This window comes from Syngnathus floridae, chromosome 14, assembly GCF_059516105.1.
Source record: "Syngnathus floridae isolate MCC-2025c chromosome 14, RoL_Sflo_1.0, whole genome shotgun sequence".
NCBI classification, from domain to species: domain Eukaryota; kingdom Metazoa; phylum Chordata; class Actinopteri; order Syngnathiformes; family Syngnathidae; genus Syngnathus; species Syngnathus floridae.
The window spans coordinates 7,410,273-7,433,865 of record NC_142426.1 but is presented as its reverse complement, the minus strand read 5'-3'; the positions used below and the strand labels follow the sequence as shown (position 1 = coordinate 7,433,865).

The 23,593-nt window shown below is 41.5% G+C and overlaps 5 protein-coding genes and 1 long non-coding RNA gene across 14 annotated transcripts in view; 3 read left to right on the top strand and 3 right to left on the bottom strand.

Moving 5' to 3' along the window:
- The window catches only part of LOC148387448 (uncharacterized), a 44,728-nt gene extending 43,801 nt beyond the window's left edge, over positions 1-927 (bottom strand). For all 4 annotated transcript variants that reach the window (XR_015862762.1, XR_015862760.1, XR_015862761.1 and 1 more), the window contains exon 1: positions 549-927. This is a non-coding gene — a long non-coding RNA (uncharacterized LOC148387448). The remainder of the gene's footprint in view (positions 1-548) is intronic.
- LOC148387447 (endophilin-A2-like) lies at positions 597-5,932 on the top strand. Of its 2 annotated transcripts, XM_088397105.1 has the most exons (10): positions 597-672; positions 763-835; positions 2,170-2,238; positions 2,323-2,539; positions 2,615-2,748; positions 2,845-3,003; positions 3,161-3,264; positions 3,386-3,522; positions 3,607-3,645; positions 4,232-5,932. In XM_088397105.1, exons 2-10 carry the CDS (start codon positions 791-793, stop codon positions 4,417-4,419), a joined length of 1,092 nt encoding a protein of 363 aa, XP_088253231.1. In that variant the 5' UTR covers positions 597-672; positions 763-790; the 3' UTR covers positions 4,420-5,932. The 2 variants fall into 2 exon arrangements, with proteins under 2 accessions (XP_088253231.1, XP_088253232.1); XM_088397106.1 differs by lacking the exon at positions 3,607-3,645 and having other exon boundaries at positions 604-835.
- Positions 5,933-6,427: 495 nt separating this feature from the next.
- Positions 6,428-11,060, top strand: stap2a (signal transducing adaptor family member 2a). Of its 2 annotated transcripts, XM_088396359.1 has the most exons (11): positions 6,700-6,822; positions 7,392-7,463; positions 7,532-7,651; positions 7,878-7,934; positions 8,016-8,167; positions 8,514-8,645; positions 8,712-8,781; positions 8,874-8,976; positions 9,052-9,147; positions 9,208-9,345; positions 9,842-11,060. In XM_088396359.1, the coding sequence occupies exons 1-11, from the start codon at positions 6,715-6,717 to the stop codon at positions 9,895-9,897; spliced, it is 1,104 nt and encodes a 367-aa protein (XP_088252485.1). In that variant the 5' UTR covers positions 6,700-6,714; the 3' UTR covers positions 9,898-11,060. The 2 variants fall into 2 exon arrangements, with proteins under 2 accessions (XP_088252484.1, XP_088252485.1); XM_088396358.1 differs by having other exon boundaries at positions 6,428-6,822; positions 8,874-9,147.
- A 272-nt stretch (positions 11,061-11,332) lies between these two features.
- LOC148387443 (semaphorin-4E-like) lies at positions 11,333-23,554 on the top strand. 4 transcript variants are annotated; one of them, XM_088396147.1, is made up of 16 exons: positions 11,333-11,632; positions 11,759-11,808; positions 18,041-18,297; positions 18,454-18,599; positions 18,796-18,858; positions 18,942-19,040; positions 19,126-19,225; positions 19,502-19,609; positions 19,700-19,845; positions 20,454-20,632; positions 20,731-20,884; positions 20,953-21,148; positions 21,228-21,343; positions 21,741-21,898; positions 21,975-22,027; positions 22,134-23,554. In XM_088396147.1, the coding sequence occupies exons 3-16, from the start codon at positions 18,195-18,197 to the stop codon at positions 22,604-22,606; spliced, it is 2,094 nt and encodes a 697-aa protein (XP_088252273.1). In that variant the 5' UTR covers positions 11,333-11,632; positions 11,759-11,808; positions 18,041-18,194; the 3' UTR covers positions 22,607-23,554. The 4 variants fall into 4 exon arrangements, with proteins under 4 accessions (XP_088252273.1, XP_088252274.1, XP_088252272.1 ...); XM_088396148.1 differs by lacking the exons at positions 11,333-11,632; positions 11,759-11,808 and adding an exon at positions 16,356-16,749; XM_088396146.1 differs by lacking the exons at positions 11,333-11,632; positions 11,759-11,808 and adding an exon at positions 16,356-16,913.
- Positions 12,071-13,954, bottom strand: LOC148387445 (uncharacterized). Its single transcript, XM_088396150.1, has 2 exons — positions 13,569-13,954; positions 12,071-13,349 (listed from the first exon to the last, which is right to left on the bottom strand). Exons 1-2 carry the CDS (start codon positions 13,696-13,698, stop codon positions 12,289-12,291), a joined length of 1,191 nt encoding a protein of 396 aa, XP_088252276.1. The 5' UTR covers positions 13,699-13,954; the 3' UTR covers positions 12,071-12,288.
- Positions 14,073-15,864, bottom strand: LOC148387444 (uncharacterized). The gene is made up of 2 exons (XM_088396151.1): positions 15,288-15,864; positions 14,073-15,150 (listed from the first exon to the last, which is right to left on the bottom strand). The coding sequence occupies exons 1-2, from the start codon at positions 15,376-15,378 to the stop codon at positions 14,273-14,275; spliced, it is 969 nt and encodes a 322-aa protein (XP_088252277.1). The 5' UTR covers positions 15,379-15,864; the 3' UTR covers positions 14,073-14,272.
- Positions 23,555-23,593: the final 39 nt, after the last annotated feature.

Sequence of the window (23,593 nt, the reverse complement as noted above, 5' to 3'; positions counted from 1 at the left end):
TTTTCAAGAATTATACCCATGGACCCGGTGGACCCCCTGAAGGGCCAGATATGACCCGCGGACGGTACATTTGATACAAAATAAATTTGTGGATGAAGTGAGATGTCATTTCTGTATATTGTTTACTATTGGCGCCATTTTTGGTTTGGTGACTTGATGTGAGACTTTTCTACAGTATTATAGTTTCTCTCAAAAAGATAGTTGGCTTTCAAAAGTCATTTAAAACTTATAATTGACTTAATTACGTGTTAACTTAATTTGACCTCTAATGCTGAATGCCCAACAGGTTTAATGTCACAAATTTGTTTGCGCTGTAACAGAACTTTAGAGGAAAATAGAATTTGGTCCGTGAATGAACAAATACATTTCAAAGTTGAATTAGAATTCGTATTTTAAGATAACTGCACATTGCTAACTTTTAGCGTATTCGATAGCAAGTTACTTCCATGTACACACGCAGTCAGTTCAAAGTTTTGACATAATTATCGTGCTCGGGAATTTTATACTGTTCAAATATAAAATAATTATTAGATGATTGAAATACTAACTTGAGAAGGCGTCAGCAGTTGACCCACTTCGACGGTCCTGGAGCCTCCCACAAGCCGGAGCCAGGAAGCTGTGGTCGCCAAGGAAGTTTTTTTCCACATCAGGCGTCCAAAATTTGAAGACGTGGTACTCGCTTGCTCACTGCTTGCAGTTTAGAGTGTTCGCGGCAGCCTTTGCGTTAGTCACTTATTATTTAAAATTTTTCTCTGTGTTGAGGTCCAGTGGACAAAGGAGACTGTGCACGATGTCCGTTGCTGGGATTAAGAAACAGTTTTACAAAGCCAGTCAGGTAAGAGCGTGATGATTTTTTCCCAAACTTTAATTAGCTGCTAGCTAGCTTGGTAGTTGTTGTTTTTTTAATGGCAAATCAACGTTAGCTTCGTGTTAGCTGGTTGAAGAAATAACGCCAAACTCGTGATAAATCGAGTTGAAGTCACAGACAATTTGGTGAAAAGTGATGTTGGAGCGTTATTTAAATTTAAATCAACAAGCAGACACGAATCAAGAGAATGTATTGGTTTCTGTTCTGTTTGTTGTGTTTTTAATGTGGGTAACTTCGTGGTGCTTATATGCAATTATCTTACTATTGTGAGTTTCTTTTTTTTTTTTTTTTTTTTTTTACGTTTTTGTAAACAAAGAAAAACAAATTCAGCCTTGACATGGATAACCGAGACGCTACACGGGCTTAAAGAATTTATTTTATTTCTTTTGGAAGCCAATTAAATTTTTAGATTGTGCTACGTTATGTGAAATTATTTTGCAGAAACTAGAACATGTAAAGCATGAAAATGTGAACGCTGAAGATATATATAAAGGAGTGTCATTGTCATATAATCATAAATCAAGATAAATTCTATTAGATTAGTGGTGGAAAGAAACACGCTTAATCTGAGGACACATGGTAAAGAGATTTAGCAGAATACTTGGCCATATGGCCAGCATTTATCTAAAGTGCCCTTGTGATAATTGGTATTTAGCATTTAGGGGGTAAAAAAAGCTTAATGTGAAAGATCACTATCTTTTTCTGACTGTGAAAAACACTTCACTGTGTAACGGAACTTCTAAACTCATGGCAACTGAGTTAAAAGATGATCAGATATTTAACCAAATTCCAAAAATCTTTAACTCTGAGTGAGCTGCCTTTCTGTTTCCCCATAAGACAAATGAAGCGCAACAAAAACAAAACATAACTGGCAAAACCGGTCTGCTTTGAACGTGCTTGTTCTGCAAGTCACTGTTGCTGCAGCCCAACATGTGATTGGTGAGCACCCTCAGCCTGGTGGGAGTGTCGATCCTCCATGGTAGCAACTGGAATCTTAGTTATGTCAATAACCCGCCCATACCAGTTTCACAGTCCAGTGGGCAAAGATGACAGAGACTCGTCAGCTCGGGGAAAAAAAAAAAAAACAGAGTAAGGCTAAATGATCAGGGATGTCCCCATCGTTTTTTTGTTTTGCAGTCTGAGTCCAAGTCACTTGATTTTGATTATCCATCAATACAGTCACAATGTGATACTCATTAAGAAAATAAATGACTGTATACAACTGTTTCGTTGTCGTGCAGTAGACTTGAGCATATTTAGTATTGCGTATTACACATACAGTTTGGTTCTTGTATTCTCAGATGGTGAGTGAGAAGGTCGGCGGTGCAGAGGGAACCAAGCTAGATGAAGACTTCAAGGACCTTGAAAGGGTATCACGTGAATTTCAACATAAGCAAAAACCCACATTTTTGCACATGTGTATGTTTAAGTAGCTATCACTCTCTCACCTTTAGAAAGCAGATGTTACCAGCAAAGCAGTGCTTGATGTCATCAACAAAACAACAGAGTACCTCCAGCCGAACCCAGCCCACAGAACCAAACTGGCCATGCTCAACACCGTGTCCAAATTCCGCGGGCAGCTCAACAGTCCTGGCTACCCGCAGTCCGAAGCCCTGCTAGGAGAGAGCATGATGAAATATGGAGCAGACATGGGCCACAACAACAACTTTGGTAGAGAAGATAATCGGGAATAATATCATTCAAAATGGAATTCACAAAGCTGCATTTGTCCCTCCTTTCCTCCAGGGGCCGCTCTTATGGCTGTTGGAGAATCAATGAAGAAATTGGCTGCGGTCAAGGACAGTCTGGACATAGACGTTAAACAGAATTTTATTGACCCACTGCAAGGTGTTGTGGAGAAGGACATCAAAGATATTCAGGTGCAAGCACTGGATTGGTGTTACAAATCCATTTTGAAATATAATGTTCTGCTTTTGGAAGTGACTATACAAATTGCAATCTTTTGACTCCATCAGCACCACCTGAAGAAGATGGAAGGCCGCCGCCTGGATTACGACTATAAAAAGAAACGGCAGGGTAAAATTCCAGATGAGGAGATCAGGCAGTCCTTGGAGAAGTTCAACGAGTCCCGAGATGCGGCCGAGGGTTCCATGTACAATCTGCTGGAGACCGATGTAAGTGGGCCTGTTGACTCAATTATGGTTGTCCAAATCTGAAATCAGGTGGAGAGAATATTTTTAACTGCTGGTGATGGAAGTTTGTCGAACCTGCTATGCTGCTTTTTAACTTGTATGGGAATTAATTTCTTTTTTGTTATTTGCTGTTCTGTAGGTGGAGCAAGTCACCCAGCTGGCAGCTTTGGTAGAAGCCATGCTGCAGTACCACAGAAACGCCACTGAGGTTCTAGAGGAACTTTCTGGTGAAATAACGAGAAGGTCCGCTTATTAAAGCTTCGTTGATAAAGTGCCTTAAATCTATTTTGTTTTTAATAACTTTACAATGCTGTTGAGTTTGTTTGATGTGTAAATGAGTTCTTATTGTTTACGTTTCCCGCAGGGTTGAAGAAAGTCGCAACCAACCAAGGCGAGAGTACAGACCCAAACCCAGACAGCCGAGCTTTGACTATGGAGACAGCGAGGAGTCCAACGGAGGTTACACACCAACTGCAACAAGCCCTCCGGCTTACTCTCCAGGTAGATCTTGCTGGATGAAGCCCTTTGCCCATTATAATTGTATGTGACCGTGTCTTTCCCTTTTGCAAAATGAACAATATCCAGGTCCGTCCGTCCCGAGAGCGTCCTTCAAGAACAGAGCGAGTGAGTGAGCCAAAAGATGAGAGAGCCTCATTTGTTAAATTGTACTCCCTTTCTTGTACAGTTGCCAGGCGGAAAAGGCGGAAGTAGTTCTGTTGACATTGTTGACTGCATTCTATCGGTTTTGGCGGAACAAGATGGGGCTTGTCAAATAGGGACCAATTAAGCTGCGTTGTTTTTTGGGTTTTTTTCTTCCTCATTTCCTGTTTCTCTTCATACCAAAAGCTGTTAAATATGGTGGATTGTGATTATCGCAGCAAAACCTCCACTAAGACAGTAAAAAATATGTTTTATGAAATCAATGAACAAGTTTTGACCTCGATTGGTAAGGTCCAAATTAAGCATCACAAATTTAAATCCGGTTCTGATGATTTGACTTTCAAAAATGTTCACTTCATTTGCTTCAAAGTCAAATTTCCTTAATGGAGGTAACAATATGTTGGGTGTAGGCATCAAGCTTCTCGTCTGGTTTCTATTCCAGACCTGATGGAAAGCCTCCGCTCACACATGGCTTCTCATGAAATATTTTCCATGTCAATATGAATCATAATGAAGCCTCACTCGGTTCCTCTTTGTCGCTCCTCCGCAGCCGAGCCGTGCTGTAAAGCACTCTACGACTTTGAGCCCGAGAATGAGAACGAGCTGGGCTTCCGCGAGGGCGACACCATCACCTTGATCAGTTACATCGACGAGAACTGGTACGAGGGGAAGCTCCGCGGCAGGACGGGATACTTCCCCACTAACTACGTTGACGTCATCGTTCCAATCTCGCACTGAACGCGGCAAGATCAAACGGGGAGGATTATTGGCTCCAGCAATATATTTAGTGGAAAATGAAACAAGAGGGCCTGTTTTGATGTCCTCCGCAATTTGATTAAAAAAAAAAAACATTCTATAAATTTTCAGAAGGTTTTCAAGAGGAGTACCAAAGTCAGAAAAGCAATGGTGTGGTGCTTGAGTGCACTTACAGCACTCTCGGACCCACAATGCACCTGTGCACTTTTTTTTTTTTTTTTTTTCCATTACTCGAGCACTTGAATGAAATATTTTCAGGAAGCTTCCTCAACTCTAATCAGCGCACCTACTTCATATCTTCATGCATGCTTTCTTTGGTGGCATTTATTTGCCATGTCACCTTTGCTGGAGTCATCATTTAGTTCTACCCCCCCTCTCTTTTTTTTCCCCCAATCTGTTACTGCCATCTAGTGTTGGTCAAGCTGTTGAAAATCATACATTGGAAAAAAAAAAAAAAAAAAAAAAAAGAGAAAATAATAATAATAATAAAAATCTGACCAATCAAGTGGTTTCCTGCAGCCCAACGGTTGGGAATCATTAGACTAAACTACACTTGATGACGTTTGAACAAACAAGCGAGTGGTGTCCAAAAAAACAGATCATGTGTCATCCATTTATTTTTGATCTAATGCATCCCAACCATGGCCAATATTTAAAATGGGTGATAATGTCATGAAAATCCACCTCCTGAATTTTCTCAGGCTTCATTGATGCTGCTGGCAGCGTCGCTTACAATGTTTCCTACTTTGTTTTTGTCAAGATGCTGAACAAGCTAGCGTTCTCATACTTTAACCATTTAAAAGCTTGGAAATGATCACAATGTGTATTGGGTCAAATGCTGCACCAGACCTAACGGATAGTAGATTACGCCCTCCCCCCGCTCGTCTTTATTCACCACCTGCCCCCCTTTTTATCATCTGCCCCCATCCCAATCCCATGGTACCTTTTGGATCTCTGGTTCACCCCCCGGAATAATCTCGTCGTAGCTGTGCATGCATTTAAATCTCCTTGCAATATTCCGTGTATTGAAGAGAGTTAGCAACGGGGGTCATGTGTGTGCAGAGGAGTCACTACATGGTTCAGGTGTGTGTTTACATGCCTCATTACACTCAATCAAATGAATCGGGGAGGGGGGGTAGGGGTCATCTTGGAGAATAGTGACGATAAATAATGTCTTGGAACATAAGACTGGAGTGTTTGTGTGCTGCTTGGACTGCGCCATTAAAATCCAAAAGATCGCACCATTAATAAAGTGTTAACAAAGGTTCATTTTATGATACTTTGTGTTGAAAGTTTTGCATGCATCATTACTATCTGTCTTACATGTATTCATTTGTTAACTAACACGTTGGGAGAAAAGTGGGATTATCCAGGATTATCTTGAGGATATGTGGATTACCTCTGGGTTTTTCTTTGTGATTATTTTATGCATTTTATGTAAAGGGGGTTGGAGGCTGTCTATTTGCTAATTCAAATAAATGTTGTAATACTGCTACATGTTTCTTGTTTCAAGTCAGTTGGCCCACAGATTTGCATGTAATATATAACTCGTGTCATATTATTTTTTTCCCGTTAGTTGTCAATTATAATCATTTTGTAAAATCCTAAATTGATGGTAAATGAAGTATTTCCATCTTATCTGTTTTTCTTTTTCTGGAAAGCTTGTGACAGATGATGTATTAAAATTACTTATTGACCTACCTCTGTTGTTTGCCTAGATTATTGGCCTAGTAAAAAAATTCCCACATTTCTTTACCAATTATATATTTTGGTAGGTTGAAGAGGAAGGTAGCTGCAGATTAGTGATGGTCTTGACCAGGAAGTGTTGGATGCTCTGCACGTGATGAAGCACAAATCAAATGGTGTAGGAAATGAAAAACTTTGGGTTTGAAATGTGCCAGTCCTGGAACTTTTGGATCAAACCTTACATCCAGGATGTACCTCGATTCTCGTCAACTGGCTCACCTGTGATTTTAATGTAGATAAATAATGGTGAGGCTGAATTTGTATCTCAAGCCAATGTGCACTCATCTGCTATTTCTGTAGGTGTCACTGGTCTATCAGGATAATTGAGATATTTCCCTTCAACCAATCTCCACAGTGCACAGCCCCCCATTTATGTGACCCACCCACCGACCCACCCGACACAGCATGCTCCAGCAGCCAGCTGTTGGCTTACTGCCACAGCACCATCTCATCGGGAGAAGGCGTGTCCCTTGCCCGGATTGCTCCGTGCGCCCCTTTGTCCTTTCTGGTGCTGCTCAGCCAGCGACACTCATGGCGGCTGCACCCGTCAGGCAGCGTCCCGGATCGGGGGGGACCCGTGCACAGCTCCCGCCCTGTTACTACGAAGGCTATCTGGAGAAGCGAGGACCTAAAGAACAGGTACGGCTTTCATGTTGGTGTTTCCTGCCAACTTCCTTATCATGCGGGGATGGGCGAGGCGAGTGAACGTTGATACCTGCGGGGATTTTTTATGTCTTGTTTTACCACTTCACCGCGTTGCTTTCAGATCCGCTATTCAAGAAAACAATCGGTCAATTGTCTTCAGACGCTTTGCTGAATGGATCACACATCCGGTGTGATTTCGACGGAGAATGTTGTAACCATAGTAACAGTCTTCTCCCTGATGTGTGCTTTCACTGTCTTTCAAGTTACATTGAAAATATTGACGCATAACTGAACAGGATGCGACTTATCCATTTATGCGTGGTGATGACATAAGGGGGGGATACCACCACCCACTCAGGGTCCCCCAGGCTCTCATTAAAATGGTTTTACTGCAGACCTAGGACTTGTCATTTGAGCCAGGCTCAGGTGCTGGCTAATGCAGTGGTCCGCTGACAGCAGCTGCTACCCACCCACCATTCTTCTTTTTGACAGGAAATTAGATACATTGATGAAGAAGGAAAAAAAAACCAGATGTTATATTTTTTTATTTTTCTTTGTTGCAGGCTCCCAGGCGTCTGTGGACATCTCTGTGTGGGAATGCGTTGTATTTCTTCAATAATTCCAAGGACACTCATGTAAGTGATGTGGCAGGTGAAGTCGCTGAGATTTAATTTTCTTTTCATGTGTGTGAATTGTATTGCAGTATGTAGAGAAGATGGACCTCAACGGGTTTGTGTCCCTGAAGGACGACTGTAGCCGGGATAGAAATTTAGAAGCAGCCAGACTCATCCTACGCATGAAGGACGGAGAAACTAGAATAACGGTAATGTCGCTTAGTTTACGCACATATTCAATATCCTGCTGGTGTGTGTTGCTTGGCAACACCTGAGGGCAGTATAATAAAGCCATAAATATACATAGAGATATAGAATTCTTTGCAGTGGATAAAGAATATATGCTTTTATTATCTGTCTAGATGTGCTGCTCCCCCATTTTTGTTCAAACCTAATTATAACTCCGTAAAAGTTACTCTATATTTTTTTCCCCAGACACCCAACCTGGAATCAAGGGAGCTGTGGAAGGGTTTCCTCTACTCTGTGATAGATGTAAATTTTTCCACGTTTTAACACGTTTGTACAGATCATCTATACATATTATTGCATCTTCTAACATCTATTGTACTATAGTTGAATGTACCATCAAGCCTGACCTTGCTGCCGGGCCAGCTCCAGATGCTGAAAGAAGTTGTGGACAAAGAAAGGTCCAGGCGGAGGAACCGCACACCCACACGAGCACCTCCTTCGCCTCTCTCTGTCCCTTTAGTCGGAGAGATCCCGCCGTAGGTTTTCCCGAATGCACGTTACCTTGTGTTGGCAGTCGTCGGTGTGCTGTTGTGATATTTAATATCTGACGGATTAAATTCAGCTAATTCTTTTAACTCATTCACTGCCATTGACGACTATAGATGTCAAACATTCATTTTAGCTGGGATGACACTGAATGAGTCAGGAATATTTAGGTTGTGTGTTCAAAAATAATAATTCCAATGGTTTAATGGGTTGGGCATATTTTTCATTAGTAAATCTTCTCCTGAAATGAGTCCCTGGACAAAAAAATAATAATTAATCATTAACCTAAAGTTCTGGCTGGTGTGTGTATGGTATTATTTATTATCGTCTGTGCAGGTGTTTCCGCCCAGTGTCACGAACCGAGGCTGAAGTCCTCTTAGAAAGGCACCCAGATTGTGGCAACATGTTGCTACGTCCCGGAAGAGACGGAAGCTCATTGGCCGTCACCACGCGACAGGACCTCAACGGGTAAACAAGTGCCTTCCAATTTAAACATCTCAACGCCTCACATTTACCCTTTTGTGCTCCGTCCAGATCAGTTTTCAGACATTACCGAGTAACACAGAGGGACCAGGGTGGCTATGTGATTGATGTGGAAAATCCGGTATGTAAGTTCTGCATGAAATACTACAGTATATATTTTTTGATCCAGTACAGTACACGTGTCAAGTACATAATGTTTCCATTGGTCTGCAGATTCCCTGTGCAACCCTTCATGATGTCATTAATGCCCTTGTGGAGAAGACAGCTGGAACTCTTCAACCTTTTCTCCTCGAAGAACCTTATGAGGAGAACATTAGTGAGTTGATTATTTGTTGGCTTCCTGGTTCATACTTTCTCCGAGTCGCGTCATTGAATGTTTTCGCGTCCTCAGCATACGTTTCTGCCAATGACGAGAATGGAGAAATGATTCTCCACACCGCCCCCACCAGCCCCCTGCCAAAGCCTCCCGCGCTGCCCCCGAAACAAGGTTTGTCTCCGAGCACTTCTCAATGGAAACGGACAATCCAATGATTTACTCATTTTACAGTTGGTGTGGATCGTTGGCCCAGCAGCCCCCCGCCTCGCTCCCCTGCTCCGGACCGCCGCCTCCTAACATCTTCAGTGCCTGCCTCGCCCACCAACCCTATGAGACGACTCATCCTATCACCTTCCCCTCTTGCACAGTGTAAGAAGTTTTCTGAGTTTGGTCATGTGACATTTGCAAGCTGCGTGGTGATTGGTCGTTACCTGAGCAACTGTGATGTTATTTTTACTTGGCAAAATGGCCGCATCCCGAGATGGGTAAATTCATATTCCACAAAAACAATATTAATCAGAATATTTAGAACGAGTGAGGCTGATGTTATTAAGAAAATCTTTGACTTGACTTCCCCTTCAAAAGAAGAGTTATGTGTCATCACTGAAAGAAGTGAAAGTGATTAGACAGGAATTGGAATTTGATCAAATACATTCTGACTTGACTGGGAAAAATGTTCACGTGACAATTGCGGGTTTCACTTTTATTTTCACTTCCGTAACGAAAGGGCACGAACAAATACACAGAGAAGAGGATCAGTTCAATTGTGGGGTTGCTTTGCTAAATCTGATACATTATTGCAAAGAAATCTCCAGACTATCTGCTGTATTTTCATCCTCACTTGCTTTTTCGTTCCTCTTGTCAGCTCTCAACGAGGAGCTCAAAGTGAAGCTGGAGAAGAGGCGAGCCAGTCAGGATTAATGAACGTGCCAAGCCCCTTTTCATCGCAGCTACGTATTCATCCTGTGCCTTGTCGGCGGAACACAAAAGGCTGCAGGCGGCAGCCGCCATTTCATCGTCGTCACAGGTGTTGATGTCGGACTTTTGTCAAGCTCAAGACTGGTGTAAGCACACTTGATACTTGAACCGCACAAAGTACTGTTTACTATCCCTGAGCAAAAAGTTTTGAACTCCAACTCACAATTAAGGAGAGCCAACTGAGCCTGGTGCTGTTTTTCTGAGCAATCTGTTTTGTGCTCAATTACTGGAGCTGCTAAGGGACATTTTTAAAAAACAGTATTGATTCGAAAGATTAGTACAACAACCTGAGAACAGGAACTTAATTGTAATGGCCCATTTACAAATCCCAGTTCTGTTTCCTTTTTCTGTGCTATTGTGTGAATGTGTGTGTGTGTGACTCACTACCAACTGTGACATGTCCAAAAATCCCAGGTGATTATCAATATAGCCATCTGAGTATTTATTCAATATCCTTAAAACCCAGCCTCTGATCAATGGATTACTACATGCTTCGTTGTGCTAGTAAGACAATTTAGCACACTAGTTGATGTGTCTTATTAGTTCTGATTTTTCCACTACCAGTGCCAATTTTGGCTTACTAATATGCAATTAAACCCAGCTCGGTTTACCACTAAGAACACGTTTGAACATTTATTTGATGTTCTTTGTATTCAGTTTGAGTTCCATGTACTACTGCGTTCTTTGTTACCTACAAGGGCGCCACCTAATGGAATATTGGACTCCTCACTGTGCTGTAAACAAAACTACAGTCGTAGTAAAAATTTTATTAGAGCTGTAAGTGACCTTTTAGCTTTTTTGCAGTATCATGAGTCGTCGACACACTCTGCCCTGTATCTGCATTTCAAAGCAACCTGGAAGTGTTTCTTATGTTTTTGTTAGATGTCAAAGGACATTAAAGTATTATGAATGGGAGGAACTTGTCTCCCCCCCCCCTACAAGTTGTTCAAGCGTTTATATTGACATTGACTGACCTGCAACAACAGAACAGTGAGGAAAAATATATGACTGATATATATTTTTTATCTCCCTCCGCCCCTTTTTTGTTGTTGATGTTGTTGTTGAATGTGTTGAATCCCCGTGAGAACTTTGTGATTAAATGTTAAAATAAATTTAAAGTACTGGTCACTTTTTTGACACATGAACAATAAGAAGCAATACAATTGGGAAACAGTACAAAGGCAGAAAAGTTTATTTATTTTATAAACACTTGGTTGTATTCTAAAATTATAAATAGATAAATGAATAAATAATTAACCTGTTCTGTTTGGTTTCATGGATGCGCTAGTCACCCGACCAATAGGGGGCAGCAATGTACTCAGCAATTTGCTCATTCGACTCAAGTAAGAAAAAAAAGAAGAAGAAAACGCCTCACCCTCTTATGCCTTATAAATGTCCACGAATGGACTGCAAGATTGCTTATAAAATCTTTATGTCCGGATAAGTTTATCTCGGGGCTTGCTAATGCTTCTCGGCCTAGTTAGCTTATTTAGGTCGCTAACAGAGAGAAGCACACAACACGTCGTCAAGCAGAGAACAAGTGCGAGTTTGTGTGATTGTCGTGTGAAAATGTGTGCCAGCCCGACAGCAAATTATGAGGAACTTTTGGGAATAAAAGAGAACAAGCTACTACTGGATGCTGTTTGCAAACAACTGAGATTTGTGCAACACACATCAGGTTTGTACACTAATTATGTTCACTTGCTCGGTAATTATTTTTTAGCGTTACAAAATATGCATGTTTGTATTTCAGTAGTACCTGGTCTGAAGAGAAATTAAATCCATTTATTTTGATCTATCTCAGGGTGCGGCCATTTTGGCCACTTGACGGAAAATGACATCACAGTTGCTCAGGTAATTCAGGATTCACCTGTTTTATGGGTTTGGTGACGTTCTCAAGATGAGCGGTAATTTTGCCAATACATGAAGGAATAATGGTAATGTTAAAGTTTTATTACAAACTAAATCTGTATTTACTGTGTATGAGGTAAAATGTAATTAAGCAACCCTCCTTCCCGACCTTATTTACAATTCAATAAATACTATGCAGGAAATAACGTGTCTGATTCAACAATCCAAAAACAAGACACTCATATCACTACACAATCAAGGCATGTTAGGTTTTCTCATTTTATTTGGTTAAGGCAAGGAGTTAATGCAGACAAACGCATTTACAGCTTTATTTTCATTCTTGAAATAAACACAAATCAACACAATGATACTTCTGTCACTGATCAAATTGGCATTGCGTCTAAAAATCATCCAAAAATAAGATTTTATTTAAAGAACAAATTTTACAGTTGACCATAAGGTGTCAGTTTCTCCCGTTTTTTTTTATGAAAGCTTCAACTCACTTTTCTTACCAGAACACTTGTGCATCTGAAGCTGCTGTTTACTAGAGAATCGTTTGGCACAAACGGTGCAAGGAAAAGCTTTCTCTCCAGTGTGCGTTCTTTTGTGTGTTTTCAAATTACATTTTTGAGAGAATCGTTGGCCACAAACAGAGCAGGAAAAAGCTCTTTCTCCACTATGTGTCAGTGAGTGCCTTGCTAAACCAGTCTTAAAACGGAATTTTTTATTACAAATTAAGCAGGCAAAAGGTTTTTCTCCACTGTGTGTTGTTTTGTGTTTACTTAAATTTGAAGTTGAAGAAAAGCCTTTCCCGCAATCTGAGCACAAGTAAGGTTTCTCTCCAGTGTGTGTTCTTATGTGACACGTTAAGATTGCCTTGACAGAGAATCTTTTACCGCAAAATGAGCAGACGAAAGGCTTTTCTCCCTTGTGCGTTTTGCTGTGATGTAATAAAAGTGACGATGAAGTGAATCCTTTACCACAAACTGAGCAAATGTAAGGTTTTTCTCCAGTGTGTGTTCTCATGTGACATTTCAAATAAAACTTTGAGTGAAATTTTTTCCCACACTGAGAACATTCAAAGCGTTCAACTTCATCTTCATCGTCGTCCTCATCGTAACAATAATCTTTATCTTTGTCATCATCACCACCCCCAACATTGTCGTCATCATCATCGTCATAATAATCAGTGTCAGAATCGTCTGATGTGTTATCACGTATCTCTATCACTTCTCGTGATGTTCCCCAGTGGTCTGATTCATCTTCTGATATAATGTCTTGAGTTGAGCTTCTGATTGGAGACTCCGCCCCCCTGTTCTCCTCACGCTCACCATGGTCTCCAACTTCACTTTTTAAAATGACAGACGTCTCCTCACTCTCAACATTGTCTCCAAGTTCACTTTTTAAAATGACAGAGGTCCATAACGACTTGTCTCGATCTTCTTCCATCTTCATCTTGATGTGAACGGGCTCTTCCTCCTCCTCTTTAATTCGAAGAAAACCTGGCCCCTGTTTCCAAGGACAAAGGTATTTTTCACGGACTCCTGCAGGATAAGCATACAAGCATTAAGTTTGGTTGAGTCAAATTCAAGGCTTTTTGTTTCTACAGTCGTTTCTCAACTAACGATATTTTTTTGTTCAAAGACTGAAACTATTTGACAAGGACTTAACTTGAGGACACTATTTTAGAAGTAAAAACTGCTTCTTTTTTTTATTGTTACTCATTCTAGCGACACAAATGCATTACCCAGAAAGTGACAAACCTGTTGTGAGTCGCACAAGTACTACACGAAGCTCCTTGCAAACAACATCTGGCCGTTGATGTTGTTGCTCGTTCTCCTCTTTTGATCCACAAAAACTCTGCCCGTAGTCGGGTGTGGTTCTTGCAAACATTTTGTCACACAATAGTTTCAACACATAACTAACCCAATATGTTGCTAACAAATACGCCTTTATCTTTGCGGCTAGCGAACTAAGTTAAACGAGAAGCTTCAGCGCGCATCGAGACGGGATTATCTTAATGCAATTTCACTAAAATGTTGTGTTTAAGTACGAGTTTGAGGATTTAATCCGTGTTTTACAAATTGTGGAAGAATTAGTGTGTCGCGTTTTACCAGGCGTTACTTCCGCTTTTACTTCGGCATCCACATCCGGGTCACCGCGTCTTAAGGTGACAGTGTCGAATGTTTTGATTTATCTTCGGTGTTTATTAATGCTAAAAATCCAATATTAATTTTGATATCAAGAAAAAAAATCAGGCAAAGAGGTGAAAACATTTGCATTTTATTTACATGCTTGAAATAAACAGTAATCAACATCACAAAAACATGATTCTTCTGTCACTGATCAAGTTAGAATAACTTATAAAAATCGTATTTTGAAAAACTTGATTCCATTATTTTATTAAAAACTGACAATTTTACAGTTGACCACGAGGTGCCAGTTTCTCCCCGTTTTTATGATAGCTTCAACTATCACTTTTCTCACCAGAACACTTGTGCATCTGAAGCTGCTGTTTACTAGAGAATCTTTTGGCACAATTGATGCAAGGAAAAGCTTTTTCTCCAGTGTGCGTTCTTTGGTGTGTTTTCAAATTACAGTTTTGAGAGAATCGTTGGCCACAAACAGAGCAGACAAAAGCTTTTTCTCCACTATGTGTAAGTGAGTGCCTTGCTAAATGTCCCTTTGCATAGAAACTTTTACCACAAACTAAGCAAGCAAAAGGTTTTTCTCCACTATGTCTTTGCAAGTGCCTTTGTAAAGTTCCACTTGCAGAAAAGCATTTCCCGCAATCGGAGCAGGAAAAAGGTTTCTCTCCAGTGTGTGTTCTTGTGTGACTTATTAAAACTGTCCTTACAGAGAATCTTTTACCACAAACTGAGCAGATGAATGGTTTTTCTCCCGTGTGCGCTCTCATGTGAATCTTCAAATAACATTTGGAACGAACTTTTTTCCCACACTGAGTACATTCAAAGAGTTCATCATCCTCATCATCCTCATCATAACTGTCTTCATCTTTGTCATCAGCACCAACATGGCCACCATCGTCATTGTCAACAGAGTGTGCTGATGTGTCATCACTTCGTGCTTGTGATGGTCCCCAGTGGTCTGCATCACCTTCTAGTTTCACATCACTCGAGGTGCTGCTCAGAGGCTCCGCCCCCCTGTTCTCCTCACTCTCACCATTGTCCCCAACTTCACTTTTGAAAATAACAAAGGTCAATAATGACTTGACCTCTTCCTCCTCCTCTTTTCTGTGAACAGGCTCCTCCTCCTCCTCCTCCTTTTTAATTGGAAGGAAATCTGACTCCTGCTTCCAAGGGCAAATATATTTTTCACCATCATCTGCAGGAAAAGCAAATAAACATTTAGTTTGGTGCGCTCAAATTTCATGCTGTAAATTATTTATATGATAAATTAGAGAGAAAGAGAGAGAGAGAGAGAGAGAGAGAGAGAGAGACGTATAACGTGAGACTCCTTGCCAACAGCGTCCAGCCGTTGATGTTGTAGCTCGTTCTCCTCTTTTATTCCACAAAGTTCTTGCACGTACTCAGCTGTGGTTCTTGCAAACATTGTGTCCAATATGTTGCTAACAAATGCGTCTTTATGTTAGCGGATAGCTAAAAACGAGAAGCTTCCTCGCGCACCCAGACGAGTTTATCCTCTAGCCCTATTTCAGTAGGCAGAAGCGACAAGGTTGAGGATTCAACATGCTCATTACTATTTTGGACCAAAAAAAAAAAAAGATCTGGTCTCGAGAAAGCGCATTTTGCATCATATTTTGCGGCAGCTTCGGAGTCACTTCCGTTTATACCACGGCATCCACATCCTTGGGCTCGTTCGGAAATTTATTCCGATGATCGTGCCTTCCCAGAGGTGTGTGAGAGATATAGTGCGCTCCGTTCCCATTCATTTACGAAAGTAACACAGTGTCGAGCGCCGAGTGCGCACACTGGCACTCCGTTTTTGGTGCACTCTGAATTTCAAAACGGCAAAATTAAGCAACGCACTGACTGTCCAAACGATCGGAGTTGAAATAGTGCACACTCGGAACTAATTTCCGAACGCGCCCCTTAAAGGAACAGACGTTCAAACTTTTATTTTCCAGCATTCTATTCATTAATCACGGTGTACACACTAAAAATACCATTTAACAAATCAATGACATTTAATTAACAGGGGGAAAAGGCTTAAGCTGTTAAAAAAATGTCAGAGGACTCCTTTCCTGTTTATAGTGCTACATAAAAAGATTAACAGCGCAATGTCTGACATTGCAGCCAATTAATAGAGAGAACTGAGTTTGAATTGAAAGAGCTGAAAGCGAAAATTTTCTATTTCAGTCAGGATCTAATAGTTTCCAGCAAACTGAAATGCCTTAGTTTTTCTAATACAATTATGTAAGTTTATCCATTTGATTTTAAATATAAACTCAAATTCAGTTTGTGTTGGTTAATTATTCATCTTCTCATGAGAGCTAAGCCGGAAATATGTCTCATACTAAGACATGCACAGAGCAGAGTTGCAAAAGCTGTACTCTCTCTCTCACGCCTGTTTGGGCTTGTTATGTCGAAAAGGTGCGGCCATAAACCAGCCAAGTCTAAACGCCTCCCCAGTTGATCTCAACTCTCTTGCGCACACGCCGTAGTAGTGTAGAGTGCAAGAATGTATGTGATTGTGTGGGGTTGATTTAAATAAGCGCATTCAGCATCTTTTATCGTCTTAACGCCTGGCTTAAGAAGACTGCGCGGAATAGACGCATCCTTAAACCGCGCCAGCAGCTTTACGCCGCATTTCCTTTCCAGTTCCAAAAGCCTTTCTACAAAAAAAAGGAATATCTTCTGCTTTTTAAAGGGGAAAGTAAAGGAGCAATCTAAACTTTTTGCAAGGATATTTTTGCTGCGTTGATTCTGGCAGGACAACGACGCGACGACGTGCAAAGCTCTAGTAGCTTTTTTTTGTTTTCTTTTTTTCCCCAAAATTATTATTTCGCCATTCAACACTTTTTTTTTCCCAACTACCGAAAAGGGATTAGTAGGGTACATTTTGTAGTGTTTGACTAAAGTAAAACAGGTGGAAGGGGACGACTTCTTTTTTCAGTGGCGTTACAGGTAAGTGATTAATTTATTATGGACTGGTCACATGGTAGCAATGCCCGCTCCTTAAAACAAGTGTTGGGAGTTTGTTTGTTTTAAGGCGGGGGTGTGTCCAGGTGTAGGTAAGTCATTAACTTAGTAATGTTGACTGTGCACATCTACGGATCAATGCGCTCCCCTTATGCCGTTTTGGATGTGGGTCAACACAACAAACAGTGCATTGGATATTAATGCATATTAATAATCGGGTTATTTTTACAATTATGTCAATTTTGTAATCGTGGTCTGTAATAATCATATTTTTTAAATCAAAATTCAAGTAATTGCACTGCCCTAATATCTGTGACTATCCCAGATACACAATTTCATACTCAAATGGGATTATAAATGGCCATGTTTGAAAATCACGGTAGTGCGTTTGAGGGGCGGGGCTTTGGCTTAACTAGTGTAGCCAGACTAGTCCGTTCAAATCTTCACACAACTAGTGTTGAAACTTTCCTTTCAGCGTTCTTTTTGATGCATATCATCATTAACAAACACGTGCTTCTGCTCATGCTTGGGAAAATTTTCAGGAAAGAATATGATTGACAAGGGTGTGTGTGTATGTGTTCTGGCTTTGGCCTCAGGCGGAAAAAATGCAAACTCTCTTATCAAACGTACATTCTCCGACATGCTGCAGCTCATCAGCTCTTGGCACCGACGCTAGCAAACACTCACTGAGCAGGTTGTCTTAATCAGTCAAGAAAGACACAATAGCGAGACACCACAACAAGAACCGAGCCTGGCCTTGCACACTCCAAATGGAGTTGAATTCAAAACAGCACGATGCAGGAAACCAGGGTTACAAAAGCAGTGTTGCAAAAACGCCTCTTACGTGTCCTCCGAGTTTTGCTTCAGTGTGTGTGAATCTTTTTTGTGTTGGTTTTGCACGAGAGCTGGAGTTGACACCCCGCTGAATGCTTTTCATGGCCCTGCATTAACATGACTATGCCATTGGCAGAATTACTGCCACTTTGCAGCCTTTCTTTCTTTCTTTGTCGTCCCTTCCCTTTGTTTGCAGGTTTTTCTGTTGATAATTTTTCAGGCCCTGTGTGACAAGATTTTGATGCCTGGATAACTTTGTGTCTTTCACCCCTCCCCAGTTTGTCTCTGTGATATCCACCTCACCATGGGCCGCCTACTGAGCGAAACCACCGAAGGGGCCCTTCACTTACTACAAACGTCAGCGCTTCACAGATGACACTAGTTGCCTGTTCTAGTGGATGACTCCTTAATTGCCCTTCACACAAAGAAGCCATGCAGCCCCTGCTCTGTATCAGCGCGTTTCTGTTCCTCCCACTGGCCTTGATGCTGGACTCCCCATTGGACCTCTCCCCCCGCAGATATGTGCCCTATCACAGTGAGTATTGTTTTGAAATTTGAATTGCAAGATTACAGTGGAGCCTCTGAAGCCAGATATGGTGCTTAATTTTTTTTTTCCACAAACACTAATCAATAAATTAATGTGGTTGCTTTTCTGCTTCGTGAAGTAATACCGTACTCTCTTGTGTCTAAGGCGGCAACATTCGTCTTTTTCGCGAAGAGGGGGTGTCCAACTATAGCGTCATGCTGTTGCGAGAGGACATGAAGCTGCTCCTGCTGGGTGCCAGGGAGGCGCTTTTCGCCCTTGACCTCGAGGACATTTCCAAGAAACAAGCCTTTGTAAGAACTAGCGATGCAGCAATGGCCTCCTCTGTCTCGCTACATTGCTGGCATACTTTTTAGAACTTTCAGAACATTCAAGAAGATATTCTAAAAGACGCACAAGCAACAAATGAAAATTAACAACTCACAATCTGACTCGGGTATGATCTGTTGCAAAAAGAGTGACACAAAAAATATTTCCCACTTTTCTAAGGTGAAATGGGAGGTGACGCAAGAGCAAATGGATGACTGTCAAAATAAAGGAAGAGATCTTGAAGTGAGTTGGGATACTTTTTTTTGTTATTTAAAATCAATAAAATGTGGAGCTACATAGTTGTTACTTGTTTTTTAAAAAAACAGACAGAGTGCAAGAATTATATCAAGATTCTGCACAAGATGAAGGATAACAGGATGTACGTGTGCGGAACCAATGCGTTTGATCCCGAGTGCGACTACATGGTGAGCCCAATTCATGTTCTTGCTTTCTCGGGTTTTATGCCGAAGATCGAGCGCAATTAAATCACATGATTGATTATCTCTGTAGTCCTATGCAAATGGAGAACTCACACTGGAGAAGACGGCCGAAGATGGGAAAGGGAAATGTCCTTTTAATCCTTTCCAAAAACATGCCTCCATCATGGTTGGTGAGTTGACGTTGCACGTGAATGGAAAGTAGAAAAAATATGTAATAGTGTACACAAGCGCTGAAGGACTTGTTTTTTTCATTCATGAAATTATAATTTTATGTCACTTCTCGTCTCCATAGCAACACTTCTAATAAGCATTATTATCACTAAATGCAGATCTCCATGCAAGACAAGAAGCACCCAATGCTAATTGCTAAGCTAATGCCAGAAGAGTTGTTTGAGGGTGTACAGCAAAAAAATCGTACAAATCCAAATCTTCTGTGTTTTTGGCAGACAACGACTTGTACTCGGCCACTTCAATGAACTTCCTGGGCTCGGAGTTGGTCTTAATGCGCAGCTCTCCTCCCATTCGAACCGAGATGAAAACCTCCTGGCTCAATGGTGACGTGTGCTTGACCTTTTGGATAATTTTTTTTGAAAGGCTTCAGCTGCTGGAAACTAACATGTTTATTTTTCTTCTCCTTATGCTAGAGCCCAACTTTGTCTCTCTAGATCAGATGCCAGAAAGCGACCAGGACAATAATGACAAGGTCTACTTGTTTTTCAGCGAAACGGCAGTTGAGTACGACTGCTACAAAAAACCGGTAGTGGTTTCTCGTGTAGCTCGTGTCTGCAAGGTGAAATTAAAAAAATATATATATACTTCCCGTCTTGTTTCCTCACGACACTTTCACAACTTTATTTTCAACTGCTTTGTCACGCAACTTGGTTTCTACATGTTTTCTTTACTTGGTTCCCTCCCTGCTTGAAATTCTGACAAAGATTGTTTTGAAAAGTGCTTTTGTTTTTGGTACAAGCAATTAATCGACAACAAATTGATTCTCAAATGATTTTCCTTGTCTTTTAATAACCAAGTCATTGTTTAGAGCTATTTTTAACTAAATCTTCTCAAAAGTTATTTCTCAAGTCCTTTATGAAAGCAGACTGATTTATTTTTTGCGTTTAATAAAAAAAAAAGACATTAACATCTGCTTTTACTTTGGAAAACAATGACTCGCAATCTTTTTTATTTGAAATTGGTTAACTGTTGTTTTTTTAATTACTAAATAATTTTTAAAAATTGGTTAATAAAAAGTAGTCTGGGAAATGTTTTTTTTAATCCACAATGCAAATAAAATTGTATCCGATTAATCGATTCTAAAAATATTTACTTTTACTGCAAATTGAAATGAATGGCTGCTAATGGAAAAGACTGTAGCCTTATGAGCTGTCTTTGTTTTCCCAGGGAGATATAGGAGGACGGAGGACCTTGCAGAGAAAGTGGACATCCTTCCTGAAAGCCAGGCTGGAATGTCCTGTCCTGGGCTCGCAGCTGCCCAACATCATCCAAAATACATACCGCTGGTGTGACCCGCAGCAGCACTGGAATCACTGTTTATTCTACGCCATCTTCACCCCACAGTCGTATGTTTGATTTTTATCATCTTATCTAGAAAATGTTTTGGTTAAGTCTGCATCTACTGGAACGCAGACAGCTTTCTCATTTTCTGTTTGTGTTTCAGCGACACGTCCGACCTGTCTGCAGTGTGTGCGTACAACATATCTGACATCAACCGAGTGTTTGCGGAGGGGCAGTTCAAGACGCTGGTCCCTGTGGAATCCTCCTTCATTTGGGCGCCATACAGTGGGGAGGTCCCTGACCCTCGACCTGGATCTGTGAGTGTTTACGTGCTGTAGATTAGTCCTTCAAAGAATGCTTTATCAGGACTCCCCCCCCATTCCAGTGTCAAACTCTGTCTCTGGACCTCCCGGACCAAACCCTTCACTTCATCAAAGATAGGCCTTTAATGGATGACATTATTCAGCCAAAAGGCGAGAAACCGCTACTAGAGAGAAGAGGAGCCGCCTTTACGAGCATTGTGGTCAACCAAGTGCAAGCAACGGATGGCCACGATTACCATGTGATGTTCATAGGCACAGGTATGTGCATACATTGTCTCTTTGTTTTTACAAGAAAAAACAATAGCATAATGACAATTGTATTTATTTATGTTTTTAGCGGACGGCGCCCTTGTCAAAGCAGTAAACTACGACGGCGAGATGTTCATCATTGAACAAGTTCAGCTTTTCCAATCCCGCGAGGCAGTTAAGATCCTGCGCTTTTCCGACGTCACGGTAACAATATACAGTCCTCGTCGTTTGCCGTTTATTGCCGGGGTGTCAAACTCGTTTTTTTCGCGGGCCGCATTGCAGTCATAGCTTCTTTCGGAGGGCCATTATGACTGTCAACCCGAATAAATGTATGAGCACCTCAAACCAAAGCTACAAAACAAACTGACAAATAACTCGTTTTCAAATCAGATGAGTAAAAACTGGTCAAATATTTAAAATAAAAAGATATTAAAAGTGAAGACAATTTGGAATTCTAGTAATGACACACAAATTTGATGCACAATTTGTCTTTGCGGGCCACATAAAATGATGTGGCGGGCCGTATCTGGCCCCCGGGCCTTGAGTTTGACACCTGTGATTTATTCTGTCGAAATGCACTCACCTCAATCTCCATTTACAGAAGCAACTATACGCGGGCTCCGACTTGGGAGTAGCACAGGTGCCTCTCGCCACCTGTGAGAGATCTTTGTCTTGTTTGGATTGTATTCTGGCAAGAGATCCCTACTGCGGATGGGATACAGATACTGGGAGTTGCGTCGCCCTTTCCAGTACACAGAGGTAGACATTTGTCCTCCTTGTAAAGAATATTATGATTGTCGGCTAAACTAAGTGGAATGGTTGTGATTTGATTTAGGCAGCTAATCCAGAGTGTGAGGGAAGGGAACGCCTCTCTCTGTCCAACAGCTGGTGAGTTCTTTGTTTTTTTCTTAAGGGTCAAATTAAAGTTGCCGTTTGTCCCAGTTTCACGATCGGTGACATTGTGTTGATGTATTTTTTTACGTTTTGTTTTCAGATCCTGTCCATGTTGTTAACCATTTTTTCTCGCCTGGTGGGAGTGTGAAACTTTTCTGCCCTTCATCGTCAAACTTGGCAACAACCAACTGGGAGCAAGACGGTCACCTTGTGGTTTCTTCAAGCCGCCATCAGATCCTACAAGACGGACTCATCATTCTCAACGCCTCGGACTCCGACGCCGGCCGCTACCGCTGCCTTTCGGTGGAGCGCTCCAAAATTGACGAGTACGCCGCCACTGTGGCGGAGTATCAGCTCAGCTTGAAAGGAGAACCGAGAGCGCCTCAAGCTCGGACGAAAGGTCCCTCTGTGGTCGGACTGCAGGTTGTCGTCGGGCTTCTGGTTGTTTCTCTGGTGGCCCTTTTGGCCTGGAATTTTTACAAAGGCCATCTACCTCTTCCCTGGAACTGCAGCAAAAAGAATAGGGGAAAAGCCTACGAGTCAAATGGGCAGGAGGACGGAGGCCCACTGTGAGATGAGATTTTGTAAGATGCCTGTATGTATGCTGTCTTGGTGTGCGTTGGGTTGTATTTCGTAATGTTTAGTCTTGAGGCTTGAACCACTAGCCACCATCTTTTCATTTAAAATTGATCCTTGAAAACCTCAAACAGAACCCAGGGTCTGTTTTGCGGTGTGATCATCTGACTTGGCTGGTTGGGTCGAGATGGAGGGATAGAGGACAGCTGGAGCAAGGAAATGGGAAAGAGGGGTTGGGCAACCGTGGGAGGGAAATGAGAACAATGGTGACATCAGCCGTATAAACAACTGTAATGGTCCCATTGTGATAACATCATGTTGTCATAATGGGACTATTAGTGATGTTTATAAGTTGCATCTTAAGTAAATTGGCGCCTGGCCATGTAGTGCTAGACTTGAAGGATAGAACCTGCATGCTCAAATGTTGATTTATGGTGATGCTGGGGATTATTGCGCAATTGAAAATGGATGGCTGCATGGATATCAAGCTAGTTAAGGATTTTGCTTGTGTCTACCAACATTGGCTGCTACCGCTGCCACTGTTAAGAGAATCAGCTCAGCCCGAAAGGCAATCCTGAATTACCTCAAGGGGAAGGGGAAAGGGAAACGGAAGGCCTCTCGGCGGTCAGACAGCAGGTTGTCATCTGGCCCCTGTGGTTGTTTCCTTTTTGCCTGGAATTTTTACAACGGCCATCTTTTCTGTGGAACTTTAGCAACGTCCGGATAAAAGGAAAATCCTTCGAGGAAATTTTGGCGAGAAAGACTGTTGTCGCTGAGACCCGGACACTCAGAACCCTACCCAGACTTTAACATTTGCGTCATTTTATTTTTTTGTTAGCCAGATTTTTTAACTTCTAACAGATGTGCTAGTTATTTGTTTTGTCTGTAGGCTTTGTCTGTAGACTCTCCTTGAGCAAGAATGAATCATAAATCGAGGTGAGTGACCTTGTTGGATTTTTTTTTCGTCCCGGGAGTGTTAAAAAA